The sequence below is a fragment of the Parathielavia appendiculata genome (assembly GCF_033297405.1).
Source record: "Parathielavia appendiculata strain CBS 731.68 unplaced genomic scaffold N657scaffold_1, whole genome shotgun sequence".
NCBI classification, from domain to species: domain Eukaryota; kingdom Fungi; phylum Ascomycota; class Sordariomycetes; order Sordariales; family Chaetomiaceae; genus Parathielavia; species Parathielavia appendiculata.
In genome coordinates, this window is record NW_026944220.1 from 1,577,761 (window position 1) to 1,591,604 (window position 13,844).

At 56.6% G+C, this 13,844-nt stretch overlaps 6 protein-coding genes across 6 annotated transcripts; 3 read left to right on the forward strand and 3 right to left on the reverse strand.

The window, feature by feature from the left end:
* Nucleotides 1–174: 174 nt before the first annotated feature.
* On the forward strand, nt 175–6,288 carry N657DRAFT_686083 (uncharacterized protein; the record flags this gene model as incomplete). Its single annotated transcript, XM_062796814.1, has 6 exons — nt 175–411; nt 480–607; nt 685–3,089; nt 3,141–3,370; nt 3,431–4,890; nt 4,942–6,288. Exons 1-6 carry the CDS (start codon nt 315–317, stop codon nt 6,286–6,288), a joined length of 5,667 nt encoding a protein of 1,888 aa, XP_062652343.1. The 5' UTR covers nt 175–314.
* An 82-nt stretch (nt 6,289–6,370) lies between these two features.
* Nucleotides 6,371–7,258, reverse strand: N657DRAFT_629651 (uncharacterized protein; the record flags this gene model as incomplete). Its single annotated transcript, XM_062790910.1, has 3 exons — nt 6,371–6,959; nt 7,013–7,111; nt 7,167–7,258. 3 exons carry the CDS (start codon nt 7,256–7,258, stop codon nt 6,371–6,373), a joined length of 780 nt encoding a protein of 259 aa, XP_062652344.1.
* Nucleotides 7,259–7,774: 516 nt separating this feature from the next.
* Nucleotides 7,775–9,160, forward strand: N657DRAFT_608102 (uncharacterized protein; the record flags this gene model as incomplete). Its single annotated transcript, XM_062790259.1, has 3 exons — nt 7,775–7,942; nt 8,005–8,088; nt 8,148–9,160. The coding sequence occupies 3 exons, from the start codon at nt 7,775–7,777 to the stop codon at nt 8,955–8,957; spliced, it is 1,062 nt and encodes a 353-aa protein (XP_062652345.1). The 3' UTR covers nt 8,958–9,160.
* On the reverse strand, nt 9,145–9,829 carry N657DRAFT_563081 (defender against death DAD protein; the record flags this gene model as incomplete). Its single annotated transcript, XM_062788183.1, has 4 exons — nt 9,145–9,211; nt 9,269–9,332; nt 9,392–9,449; nt 9,518–9,829. 4 exons carry the CDS (start codon nt 9,827–9,829, stop codon nt 9,145–9,147), a joined length of 501 nt encoding a protein of 166 aa, XP_062652346.1.
* A 415-nt stretch (nt 9,830–10,244) lies between these two features.
* N657DRAFT_660216 (uncharacterized protein) lies at nt 10,245–11,179 on the forward strand (the record flags this gene model as incomplete). The annotated part of the gene is made up of 4 exons (XM_062795031.1): nt 10,245–10,299; nt 10,382–10,458; nt 10,741–10,935; nt 11,026–11,179. Exons 1-4 carry the CDS (start codon nt 10,282–10,284, stop codon nt 11,177–11,179), a joined length of 444 nt encoding a protein of 147 aa, XP_062652347.1. The 5' UTR covers nt 10,245–10,281.
* A 1,211-nt stretch (nt 11,180–12,390) lies between these two features.
* On the reverse strand, nt 12,391–13,399 carry N657DRAFT_30144 (uncharacterized protein). The gene is made up of 2 exons (XM_062786689.1): nt 12,585–13,399; nt 12,391–12,420 (listed from the first exon to the last, which is right to left on the reverse strand). The coding sequence occupies exon 1, from the start codon at nt 13,143–13,145 to the stop codon at nt 12,603–12,605; it is 543 nt and encodes a 180-aa protein (XP_062652348.1). The 5' UTR covers nt 13,146–13,399; the 3' UTR covers nt 12,391–12,420; nt 12,585–12,602.
* Between the last annotated feature and the right edge of the window lie 445 nt (nt 13,400–13,844).

Genomic DNA, 13,844 nt, shown 5'->3' on the forward strand with positions numbered 1-13,844 from the left:
CAGCCTTGTCCCGTCGCTCCCCAGGTTGCCGGGTAGTTTCCGTTACGGGAACAACCTAGCGAATCAAGAGCGCTTATTACTCCGTATTACGCTTTCCGTCTGGTTTGACCTCGAGGCACACGCATGCGTTTGGTGGGGCCTTGCAGCCATCTCGCAATTGAGCAACTGGTGGACGTTGCAGCTTTCATTCTCGCAGTTGTGAAGCTTCGCGCAGTGCTCTGCACGCTTCCCCAGTACCGACCCAGGCATCCGGGGATCCGAGTTGGCAATGATCCCGGAAAACGAGCACGCATCGGGACAATTCCTGTTCAGCCATGGCGCTTGAGCCCGGGCGCCGTTCAGCTTCTCCTCCGGACAGCTCTGGCCGAGACTCGCCTGCGCCGCGGCAGTGGCGGAACCACTTGGGGACAGGTGTGCTTTCTTCCTGTCTTAGTTCACGGGTCATGAATCAGCACTGACGCTACGGGATGTCAATGCAGAGGACACACCGCCAAAAGACAAACATTACCGCAAGTATGCGAGCGGCATCGAAAGGGCTTTGGCGCTCTTCGACACAGCGCTGCAGGAATGGGCCGACTACATCTCGTTCCTGAACCGTCTACTTAAGGTAGGCTCTCGCTATCCTATCTGATTATGCTAGAGTGGAATTGCAACTCTAATCTGCTTCGCTGCCCATGACAACAGGCGCTGCAGGCCCGACCACCGTCCATCTCAACCATCCCTGCTAAGGAAATCGTCGCAAAGCGACTATCGCAATGTTTGAATCCCTCGCTCCCCTCAGGTGTTCACCAAAAGACGATCGAAGTCTATAGTTACATCTTCTCCGTCATTGGCAAAGATGGCTTATCGCGGGACCTGCGTCTATATCTTCCAGGCCTTGCCTCGGTCTTGTCCTTCGCCTCGCTCACCGTCCGCGCCCCCTTCCTGGACCTGCTTGAGCGTTATTTCTTGGATTTGCACCCCCGGTCGTTGCGTCCAGCCATGAAATCTGTCATTCTTGCTCTATTACCAGGCCTGGAGGAGGAGACGAGCGAGGAATTCGACCGTACTCTCAGGCTTGTCGAGAGGTTCAAGGCCGCCATCCGCCCTCCTGAAAGCCAGGATTTCACAGAGGCGCACTCCTCAGGGGACGACTTCTTCTGGCAATGCTTCTTCTTGGCTTCAATAACTGGCCACACCCGGAGAACTGGCGCACTCGCTTACCTCTCGCGGTTTTTGCCTCGCTTGGGCCATGCACTGCAGCCCGAGTCGTCCACGGCGTCTTCCGACACCACGACGTCTGCTAAGCTTTCTCAACTGGTCACATCCCCTGAGCCGGGCTTGCTCATACGCTGCTTTGCCGCTGGTCTCGCCGATGACCAGCTTCTCATCCAGCGTGGCTACCTTGACCTGCTGGTCACGCACCTCCCGATGCACTCCGAGGTCCTGCAAAAGAAATCCAAGGCTGGCGATCTTGAGCTCCTCTTAAGGGCGGCCATTGGTGTCACGGTGCGGCGAGACATGAGTCTGAACAGGCGGTTGTGGTCTTGGCTACTCGGCCCCGAGCCACCTGCCTCCGCTGAACATGACGGTGGGCTGGACTCTCCTACCCCCACCTCTACCCACCACCTTGGTTTTTTCTCCTCGAGGACAAATTACTTTGAGGAGTTTGGCCTGCAGCCGTTGACGCGGGCCTTGCTTTCCATGATCAAGTCGGACACCGACGGCAACCCAGCGGAACGCGCACGGCCGTACCGCATCTGCTTGTCCCTGATGGATAGGTGGGAGATTGGCGGCTTGGTTGTGCCTGAGCTCTTCCTCCCTATCGTGGATAGCGTGAGGAAATTCAAGGATGGCAAGTCTGCGAGCAAGGCCGACTTTACTGAAGTTCTCCGAAGTGCTAGCGTCTTCTTCGATGGCGTCGAAAGCGGGTTGATCTATGGCGAGATACTGGCCCTGATGGCCCAGGCCATCGGTCCCGGAGATCTCTCTGTCCTTGAGCGCAGAGACAAACTGGACCTCGTCAAGTTCATACTGACGCATTTCAATGTCAGGGAAGAGGAGATGATCACCATCCACGCGCCCCTCGCTGTCCTGTCCATCTTGTGTATGATGGAAGAGACGAAGGTGTATGACGAGCCCAGTGACGCCTTAGCTCCGTTGGATGCCTACTTGTCGGAGGCAGCTCTGAACACAGCAGCCAGCTTACTCGAGCTAGTCCCCGAACGAGCATTTCCGAAGGAAATCACGGCTAAGTCAACGCCGCCGCTTGACTTGAAGATCTTAGCAGCCTCCTTTCCGAAGATGGAGTTGCTCAAAAAAATCAGGACATTTTATACTGCAGACCAAGGCAACCTAGAAGCCGCTTCGCCCCCTTTTGGCCCACAAAATCTGGCCCAGCTCCTCCTACAGAAGGCATGCGATCTCAACTGCTCCTCTCTGAGCAGGAGGGAATCAGGTGCGGAGATAGCTGCAAAAAGCAGGATCCTCGTCCTGCTCCTTTCAAAGCTCCCAGAGACATTGTCTTTCGGCACAAGCAAGCTTCTTGCGGCGCTCCATGACTGCCTCGAGTCCGATGAACCCATCCCGTTCATCACCTATTCTTCCATCCTCTCACTTTCATCGCATACCTATGCGACAAACAGGATAACGGCTATTGAGTTCTCAAATCTCGTCGTACCGCTCGTACGCCATGCCTGGGTATATCTCTCGGCATCAGAACCGAAATATCATGTTGAGGCGGTCCGCAGTCTTTGGCTACTCCAGAGCGCACTTACACCCTCAAACAGGGATATTGAAGCTACCATCTGCTCTCTCATGCTTGAGGCCGACACAGCGGGCACATTCGCCCAGCGCCCTGCCGACCCTGGCCGCAGGTTCTCCGTACTCTGGACACATACCTTGCAGGACAATCCGTCTGCGCTGGAGCGGAGGGGGTCCAAGGCAACTAACGGCGACGTTAAGGGTCTGGCTCGCATCGCAGGGATGGACCACTACGAGGTGATGCTGACGCGGCCACTATTCCTGATGTTGGATGCGCTCGCCGATGAGAGAACACAGCTGTTCATGACCGTCAAGACCTGGCTCAACACACTCAACGGGCTGGACAAGTGAGTGAATGGAATACCATACCGTTTGTCTTGTGCTGACAGCGATGACAGGCTATTTTCCGTCTTCATCACGAAATTCTCAGAACTAGCCTTCCTTCGGCGACGACAAGATGTCAAGCCAAGCCCGTCTCACTACAGGGACAGTGACGACCTCAACTTGGCGCTCTATTTCGTCCGTTCCCTGTCCAATGTCTTACGCTGGGCGCCTGAAGCAGCCTGGGCAATCCTCGCGAGGAAGCTCGGACGCTCGGAATCTCTCCATCCGCCGCTCTCAGTAATCAGTGAGCCCCGCTCATACCTACTTTGTTGGTTTTGTGCGTGTTCTAACGAACAGGCTTAAGCTGGGATGGACGCCGACATGCCACTTCAAGAGTTTTTCCTCCATGTCTGCCTGCAATGCTTGGCTCACATCGAGGTCCCCGGTGAGAAGTCAGAAGCAAGGGCGACGCAATTGCATCGCGCTGCATTGACCCTTCTCCACCAGATCCTCCTTAATCCGTTCGCCGAGCAGCTTGCTAAACTACAACTCGAGACTGTCCTGATCGAGAAGCTCCAGCAGTCTCTCAAAGGCCCTGACCCTTACGTCCAGGTTCTGCTCCTGGATGTTGTCTATGCCTCCCTGAAGCTCCGGGAACTGGTTCCCGCTGAGCCTCCTGCTTCACCAACCCACGAAAAGCGTATGGCGCACCTCGAAGCTCCAAGAAGCTCCAGAGTCTCCCTGGCCGAGAAGCACATGGTTGTACCGCCGCTTCCGCCTGCCCTGCTCAAATGTATCCTCGCTGGCCTCAGCTCACCAAGCAGTAGGCCTGTTCTGGACAGCTGGGTGGGATTCCTCACCGAATGCCTCCCGCTCTATACAAATTCTGTTTTCCAGGTCTTAATACCCCTTGTGGAGACGCTTTGTCGCCAGATTGGGAGCACCTTCAGCAATCTCCAACGCCTGTTCCGGTCTTCGGAGGAGACGCCCTCTCACGGCGCTGTAGGACCCGAGACCACGTTGATTTCTCTTCTGAACGGCCTTGAGCAGGTTCTGGCCAACGGACACGACAGGCTCCTGGCTGAAGAGGCCAGGGCCCAGGTTGTCAAGAGTCCAGACCAGCCTCAGGGCTTCTTCGGCAACATGGTGTCGGGCGTGTTCTCGTCGGATGCGCCGCAAACCCGGAGCGCTACAGCCAACGACCGACTCACCGTCCTGCTTGCTTTCCAAGATGCCGTCCGCATGTGCTTCACCATATGGTCCTGGGGACAAGGAACCGATGAGAGGGGGCAGGATGCGATTTCCGGGGCATCCCTCAACTACACATCAGTGCGAATGAGGAATCGAGCGAGGAGGTTGCTGGAGCATCTCTTTGCCGCCGAGACTCTCGAGTGCCTGGAGACGGTGATCGGGATATGGCGGGGTGCACTGGACAGCGCCAATGTCTCCAAGGCCGCCGAGGTCTTCAATCTCCTCCCGGCGCTGGACGGCTCACGACCCAAGCATACCATCCCGGCAATGTTCAATGCTATTTACAGTCGGACAAACCCGGGCGCGCTAGACCCGTCGAGGAGATCGACGCTTACCATTGAACTGCAGGACACGGACCTCGTGATCTTTCTGGTGGACTACACTCGGTCTTTGGAGGACGACACCATGGACGAGATCTGGCAGGACTGTACCGCTTTTCTCAAAGACATTCTCGCGAACCCGTTCCCTCACCGGCAGACATTGCCGAGCCTGCTCGAGTTTGCGGCAATTCTGGGCGAGAAGGTGGACAATACCAATTTCGGGGAGCAGCGGAAGATGCGCCGGGAGTTGGCGGTAGGCCTCCCAGCTTGTTTGGTTGCTTGTAAATGTGCTAACTGTCTTCAGGACTTGTTTTTGCGCCTTCTCACGGCCATCTTCACCGCTCGCCCGGCCAGTTTCGAAAGTTCAGGGTCGTCTAACCTCTCTGAGAAGCGGCCAAGTGAAGCATCTCTGCAATCAGCAGTGGTCAGATTACCAGCTGAGCGGGCTGACGATGTAGTCGGCATTCTGGCTAGCATTGTCCCCAACCTCCCAAAGATACTGGTCGAAAACGACCGAATCCTCACAGCCGCGACCGCCATCTCGACCACCGTCATCGGCCCAGCGCTACGCTCCAAATCCTTCCCCGACACCGTTTCCAAAACCATGCTCGCGCTCCTCCAAGAACTCTCGCGCCTCCCGAACAACCAGAAGTCTTGGAAGAAAGACCTCTCCGACGCCTTCAATGACGCGCGCTTCTTCGCCTCCAGCCTGCCCCTCGTCCACACCGGCTGGCTGCCCCTCCTCAAGCAATGGACAGTGGCCGACAAGGAACGCATGCCAGACCTCCTCTCGCGCCTCACGCCGCCCACTACAGCAGGCATCGTCTTCGGCGTGGGCGCGACCTCGGCCCGGCTCGAGGCGGACCGCAAAACGCAGCTCACGCTGCGCCGCCTGGCCACGCTGATCCTGGCCTGCGCCGCCGACGCCTTTGTCGCGGACCTGCCGGCCATCACGGAGAAGGTGACGGAACTTCTCACAGCGACGGCCACGTCCTCGCCGTCGTCGACCACCCGCGCAGAAGTTTTCATGCTCCTCCGCGCGCTGGTTCTGCGCACCAGCGCCGTCCATCTCGCCCCGCTCTGGCCCGTCATCAACGCCGAATTGCATGCGGCGATTGCGTCGGTCGTCGCGCCGGACCACTCAACCGCGTCGGATACGTACGGCAATGCGTCGGTCATGCAGGCGTGCAAATTGCTGGACCTGCTGGTGTGTGTAGCGCCGGACGAGTTCCAGCTGCATGAGTGGCTGTTTGTCACGGATACCATTGATGCCGTGTACAGGCCGCAGTTCGGGGGCAGCGGCGGGTACCAGCCCGCGGCGTTGGTGGATGAGGTCTGTGAGGAGCTGGGAGCGGTTGGGTTGGGGTTTGTTGGGGGCGTGGAGGGTGCTCCGACGGTGCAAGCTTCTGCTGTGGGATCGTCTAGCGGTCACCGACGGCCGTTGCTTGGGACGCCGGGCGGGATTAGTGATGAGGTCAGCATGGAGCGGAAGGATGAACTAGTGGCCAAGGTGCTGAGGCCCTTCTTTGGGCAGCTGAGTATCCATGCTTTTGAGTCGACGTACGCCATGGCGCCGGTGGATCGGGAGGGATGTGTTGCCGGGCTGGTGAAGGATGTGTTTGATGAGCGGAGCATCGTCAAGGGGCTGTAGCTGGCCGGCTTGTCTGTAAGCATTAGGAATAGAGAAAATCGGCGGCAATCGGGTCGTAAGGATTGAGTTTGATGGAATTGCTTCATTCAGCGGGCATATACGCCACCATGGCCTTGCTTGCGCCCTCCATGCAGTACTGTACCACCTCGATCTTTGTGCCATCCGGTACCAGCTCGGCGATCTGCCTCAGATCGCTCGTCCGCGGCAGATACAGCGCGTGCTCCATCGGCCGGCAGGCCTCGTGCAGCGTCTCGAGGTTGTACGGCTCCATGGTGCTGAGGTCAAACACGTCTTGGCCGCGGTAACTCACGCCTCCCCAGGGCGGCGAGGCGAAGAGGACGGTCCTCGAGAAATCGACCCACAGGGATGGATCAAGTTCGAGTGCTTTCCCTTTGCCCTTGGACTTACCGCTGCCTGGGATCTTAAGACGGGCAAGAAAGTCGAGACTGTCGCCGTGCACCCAGGTGATGGCGTCTGCGACGCCGTAGATGGCGGCGTTGTGCTGCGCGCAAGCCAGGGTCGCCGCGTCCTTCTCGATGGCAATGACGCGCTTCCACTTCTCGGAGAGGGCGAAAGCGATAGTGTTGCCGCCTGCGCCGGCGAACAGGTCAATGATGGTGTCTTTGCGCGGGGTGGAATGGTTGTGAGAGGGGATGTCCTTGGCGATTTGTCTGGGGGGGAGGGAGTCAGTAGGAGAGCAGCAGGGAGTGGATGGGAGACTTACGTAGCCACCGGCTCGGGGGTCACGCCGAACCAGGCGGCGTCTGTCATGCGGATGTCGTAGTCGTAGAAGTTGAATATTGAGTAGCGTTGATGCCAGTATCTATTCAAGTTAGTACGGCTGCTTGAACATGTGTTTGATGGGTATGGGGCCTTACTTTTGAAGATCTGAAGGGACTTCATTGATATCTTCGTAGTGGTGACATTGCTCAGTCAGAGGCAGTGTCCCTTCAACGGGCCAGCGTGTCATCTCGAAGTTTGGAACTATCGACTTCAAGTGCAACAACGGCGTAAAAGATGTCTGTCTAGACGGACTGAGTAGTATACGGATCCGCAATCAGGTTCTATCTTTCCCTCTTGGCGCTAAGGTGTATATGAAGACAGAAAAGCGTGCCCAGTGGTACTTCACTTGGTCGGAGCGAACTGCAGTTCAAATCACTGGAGGTGAAGTTTGTAAATTACAGTCAGATGCGCGCTAAGAGAAAGGCTGGCTGCACTAATGGAAGGTAACTCCACACCCCCGCCAGGGCCCGTGCGACAGTGCAATTCCATGTTTGCCTGAAGTTATTTCAGGTACGGAGTACCGTAAGTTGCTTGTGTCTTAATACATACTAGTGTATTGTGATGTAAATACAAGTACTCCAGCTGCGATTCGTGTAACTCCAAGCTACTAGTTGCACATACGACCGTTTCGACACGTTAGCTCAGGGAGACCATCAACATACCACAACACACATACAAACCTCTAGGTTTGATCAGCGGCACCATGTTCAACGCTCTTAATCGATTCATATCGCGCCTCGATGGCGAGCCGGCGCCTTCAGCTAAGGAGAACCACGGGGCGTTTGGGTTTCAAGTGCTGCGCAACACCAACCTGCAGCTTGCGATTGAGCCGTGGTTCGACTTTGTCGTTGGCATCAACAGTCGCATGATCGTATGACATGCTTGGTGAATTCCCCACAGTGTTTGATTCGGAGTCTAACTGGAGCTCATCAGGACGACTCAGACCCCGTACTGTTTGCCCAAGAGGTGCGCAACTGCGCCGGCAGCACCGTCATGCTGGGCATCTGGAGCGCAAAGGTATGCACTTTCGCCCCTCTCTATCCTAGTCACCACACCTAACAAACCGACTCCCACAGGGTCAAAGGACACGCGCCTTGCACATCCCCGTCCCCGCCGACACCGCCTCGCTCGGCCTGACGCTTCAATGGACACCCCTCTCAGTCGTTTCCAACATCTGGCACGTCCTCGACGTGCCCGTCAACTCTCCCGCCGACGCCGCCGGCCTGCTCCCCTACAGCGACTACATCCTGGGCACCCCCGAGGGCGTGCTGCACGGCGAGGGCGGCCTGAGCGAGCTCGTCGAGGACCACATCGGTCGGCCCTTGCGGCTGTACGTCTACAACAACGAGTACAATGTGACGCGCGAGGTGACGATCCAGCCAAGCCGCGACTGGGGCGGCCAGGGTGCGCTGGGTTGTGTGCTAGGGTACGGGGCGCTGCACAGGTTGCCGGCGCCGCTGAGCGAGCCGGTGCATGCTCCAGGGGAGACCATGTTTGACGGGGACTCTGCGGCTGTCGCGGGTCAGGCTGGTTTTGTGCCGGCGGGGCGAGGTGCGGCGTCACCGACGAGTTTCGCCGGAGCAGCGGTTGGGACGCCGCCGCCGCCATCAGCATCAACAGATATCCTGGTGCCGGCCCAGATGGTGGACGCGCAAGCCGCGCCGGTCGGTGCCCCTCCAAGGAGTAAAAAGAAGGAGAGAGCGCACCTTGGGGCGCCAAATCTCATGGACGACTATTTCAAAGAGCAGGAGAAGAAGAGCCGAGAGCTTGACAATGCGCCGGGTGGGAGGAATTCGCCGTTGCCGCCACCACCCAAAGGACGGCCGCCGAAGGGAGGGCCACCTCAAGCTGGGAGCGTCCCACCCAAGGAGGCAGGGGTAGAGTAACTGTCCGGGGACTAGAATGTCGTAGTTCAAAAACCCCTTGTCTCTAGCAGAATTGCTTTCTGGAGGTTGCGCCGATCAGGAAGCCTGCCAAGTCTTTATACAGTCCTAGTGTATGACAGGAACCAAGCAGACAAGCAGCCACGTATCCCACCCTCCTCGGAAACCACCCTCCCGCAGCCAGCATCCCCTAGTTGATGAAATTGACGCAGAAAAAGTGCAAGATCAAACTGCACACGACGTAGTCGGCAAACGCCCTGGCTCATCATCAGCATCGCCCTCTAGGTGAAGGCCAAGCCGGGGGGTTGTCTTACCTCTCAGGCGACACACAAGGAAAATCCCCCTTGTTCGCCTCCGTAGTCTGGATCCTCAACGACGCTGCCACCTCCATCAGCATGACTCCTGTTCTTCCCGATCACACCATCCTCCCCACTTACCCGTCAGAACAAACTGCCCCACCGTCGCCGCAAATCCGGATAAGAATGCATTGAAGGGCTGTCCCACAATTCCCGTCAGTACCACCACTGTCGAAGGAGAAAAGCCCCAGCGAGTGGTTCACATACGTAGTTCCCCGCCAGAACGCAATATACAAACTGCAGCGCACCCACCGCCACCAAGAATACCATGAAAGCGTCCAGCAGCTTGGTACGCTGCGGGGTGGTGTCGAGGTAGTGCGAGAGCACGTTGTTGATGATCTTGTCCCACGTCTGGACGCCGCCGCCGGCCCCTGTGGTGGTGGTGGTGGTGGGCTTGGACAAGCTCGGTTTTGGTGTTGTGGTCGGCGGTGATGGTGTCCATGCTGGCGCCCGGGTAGGGGGTGCGGTGCTGGAGGGGGGAGGTGTCTGCGCCGCGGCGTTTCGTTGTTTGGGCGCCATGTTGTTTTCGAGGGGTCGAGGGGTTTGGATATGCGGGCCGTTCACAGACGACGTAATTAGTCCGGCCAGCTGGAAATTGGTGGTTATGGATTTCGTGGTCGTCGTTTGTGGAATGGCCAGTTGTTGAGGTTGGTGTTCTGGCGGATTTGTTGATGGCAGCTCCAGAGCTGAAGCGGCCACGAAGCTTCAATCACAAGCTGCCTGATCTTGCACACGCATGGGATTACGCACGGGCCTAGGGACAGGAGCCGGTTATGACAAGCTCATTCCTGATACAGTACAATACGCAAATACCCAGTTAGGTACCGTACCCTTGAACATCTCCGTATTCAAGCTTAGAATTATAAGGTATCTGACATCACTCATCAGCAGTTCTCGAGCTCATCCATACTTTATATGATAGCATCACACAAAAAACTGTCTGCCATTTACAGCTTCCTCAGTCTGACGCCATGGCGACCATGTTGGAGGTGCGCAGCGTCCCAATTGGCAGCCGCCGGATACCAGCATCCAGCTGACAAGTAGCACACTGACATGCGGCGTTTGTTGTAGGCGCTGCAACCGCATCCAGAAGACCGCCTCCATCTCCGACTACACCGCGCACGCTCAGTCATTTTGACAAGCCAGGAGTGAGTGTTTGTTGGCGGTGATCCAGGAAACTATCCCCCACCGTCATCTCCGTCTCCAAGATGCCTTCTGATGGCCTGCTTCAAAATTACCTGGGTTGCCGGCACCGGCGCCGGGATGCCTTCCGAAGCCGACCGCGTCCACTTCATCTTCCGAGTCCCACTCATCACGACCCCGTCTCAAATCCCGTCACACCTCGTCTGATCCGATCGCCTCGAGTCCATTCATCTAAATCTTTGCAACAATTCACCTCACCTTGACTAACACAAAGCACTTTTCAAAAGACTCGTGGAGATTCGCGCTGCTCAACGCACCTTCGAAGGCGCCTACATGCGCACCGCCCTCTCCCAGTTTTCCTTCGCCCTCGTCGTCCTTCGCATCTTCACCTCCGAGTTCTACCCCATCGGCGCCCTGCTGGCATGTTATGGCGCTGCCGTGCTGTTGGTGGCCGTGTACCGGCGGTACGAGGGCAACAGACAGTTTTTTGACTGCGAAGAAGAGGAAGAGTCTTCTTCATCCTCGGTTGGGAGAGGGAGGAGAGGGGGGGAGGGTCGATGGGGAATGGGGAGTATTGACGACCAGACGGATGGGATGGGGAATGCAAGGCAGGTCGTGGTGAAGAAGAAGTTTAGGACGAGTGGGAATAGCGTGGGCTTGTTGGTCGGGTTGAGTCTGGTGAGCTATGGCGCCATGATAGTGCTGTTGTGGAAATTGGTTGGGTGAGCCCTGTCCCTTTCAGTTCATTCGTTGAACAACAGTCACTCTTTTCCTTCTTTGAGTATCCGGGCAACTGTCCTGCGTGCTCGGTGCTGCCGTAACTGATGTAGATCGCCTGAACGACCTGTTAAGAGGGGTGGTCGAGATGACGATTTTTACATTACTTTGACTGCACTAACAGACGGAAGAGAACGGTACTTGTGAGAATGCTGCCTGAAAAGGGGTGCGCCGCTCCTTCCCAGACTGGACTTATAAAAGCTTTGCAACCTCCAGATTGTCCCTGCATCCCACTCCGGTTGACTTTGGTTCAAGTCGTCCTATAACCTGCGATGCTTCTTTTCTCGAGCCATCTTCATCGTATGACTCTGAGAGCGGGTTCCGGAGGCCCGGCCTGCTGGCGACTAAGAAAGGGATAACCCGACAACTCATGTTAGGAAACATGAAAGTCGGACTCACTTCAAAATAGTCACCAAAGACCCAACTGCACCACACCCCTAATCTCAATCCGACCTCGAAACGAACCCTGAGCGTCATTCATGTGCCCTTTTAACCTTGCTTATTAGCGCTCCGACATCTTGACGCCCTGAATAAACCCAGCTTTGCCGCTGGAACTTTCCCTACGTAGCATGAAACGGACGATAACCCAACCCGCCTGCACCGCACGACCCCAGCTCGGAGCACGCCAGTCCCGAAAGACGGGCCACGATCCGTCATCCGTTTCAGAACGCCACGTCGAACGTTTGCCTATGCATGCGCATGCATAGGTCTGTTTGCATCAGGTAGTCGGGTTGAGGTAAGCAAAAGACCGACGTGCAGGGGTGCAACTCCTCCGTTGCATGGCTACCCTTCCTTACGCTCCAACACTACCTCTTAGTAGTGGGCACAGACGGTCCCAAGACGGGATCAAAGAAATGGAGATGCATGCCATCCCGCCCTCGGGGCTACGCTAGCGTGCCCGGTACGGCAAAGACGCTCCGAAAGAAGGACGGGACGGGATGGTTTGCGGGGAAGCTGTGGGATATCATCCCACTTACCGGGACAAACGGCGCGGCCTGGCGCGCTGCAAGGAACGGGATGGACGCTTACCTGCGTCAAATGGATTTCATTGTAGGCATGCATGTGCTGCTGTTGGGCGTCGTTGACGGCATTTACCGGACACGAAGTATCTGATGGTCGCCGAGGGATGCGGACAAGACTTGGGACGGAGGCCCGCTGCCGGAGCTTAATTGCCTTATCAACGACTCCGTCTAATCACTGACGAGTCAGAGCCCTGAAGCCGCGAGATGTATAGTCTGTATGCATTTGGAGGCCGAGAGCGTGCAAACCCATTCCCCAGAGCCAGGTACCTTATGCCACCGCCTCCCAGCACTCAACAGCATGAATGCAATCATGATGAAACATGGTCACGTACCGACACCACAGGCCTAGCCTAGCCATCCAAGTAGCATGGACAGAATACATTTTTCACTGTTCTCGCAACATACGCCGCCTCCCTTCCGCATAGCTGTCTATGCCTCCAATGCGACTCCCAGCCGAGGTCATCGACCGGTTCCACCCCGGCCGCCATTCTTTCCAAAGTCGATTCAGCCCAAAAAGAAAGTTTAGAGTATTGTACAGTTGAATACAGAGCATGCAGAGAATGGCAAACGATAGAAGCAAACACAAGCCGCTGCTGAAACGGGGACAAACTTCCGCCCATTTCACCGAAGCTTCCTACTTCCCAGCCAAGAACGCAGAGACGCAGGAAGAAGTGAAGTGACACAGAAAGACGAGAAAAGAGAGAAAATGTAGGTACCGATCCGTAAATGGGAAATATGCCAAATGTATCCCGCTTACATCTCACCAGACGCTCATGATGACCAACCAATCCACATTCTATCCGGGCCGACCGACCCATCATATCTTTAGAGATGATCCCGCCAATTACATACGCACAGTATGTTATCATTCCGTGCAGCGTCGGCGGTGACATTTCCACACGGAGGGCTCCGTCTTGTGGCTTTCCGCCATTGTGGGGACCGGCTTATCCCCGCTTGGCCGGCTGAAGTCGGAGTCCCCATCCGTTTGCGGGGCAGGAAAGGTACTCCGTTCCTCTGCCGTGCCGTGCCGTGCCGTGCCACCCTGTCTAGTTTTCTGTAGGTCACTGAGCCTCCCATGCTAACCAATACCCATAATGGAATGATTCCGCATCCCATTCCTTGCCGTCTTGACAGTGAAGAGGGAGAAAGAAAAAAAAGTAACGGAACAAGAAACGCGGAAATAACCGTTGCGGCTAAGCTTCGGTCTTAGCTCTGATGAAATCAGGGCTCTGGTGGTTGTGTGTACAGAGCTGGGAAATTTCCCCGCTGCTTTCCGGCCAACTACAAGTGCTTTCGTCAAAGCACCTTCGGTCCCCGTCGTATTGTTGACGAATTCTGCGTTCTGTGCTATTACCGACTCCGCGTCACTGACGGGACAACCCTTCCGAGCCACTGACCAGATATGCCAACCAAGAGGAAGTCAATGGTCGTTATGGGCGGCTTGCGATCGACCACACACCAGGCCACAACCGAAGTATCGAGTGTTGCGCCTTGTGTCGCAAATCGCCCAATTCGGTCATTCGGCAACCTTGCGCTCAGCCAGATTGGCAGTCCTGCGTCGTGCGTGTCTCGACCGGTTGGGAACCGCCGTG

Bases quoted from the DNA above. Each gene is read 5' to 3' on its own strand.
- N657DRAFT_30144 (XM_062786689.1), bottom strand. From the start codon at position 13,145: ATGTCACCGCCGACGCTGCACGGAATGATAACATACTGTGCGTATGTA.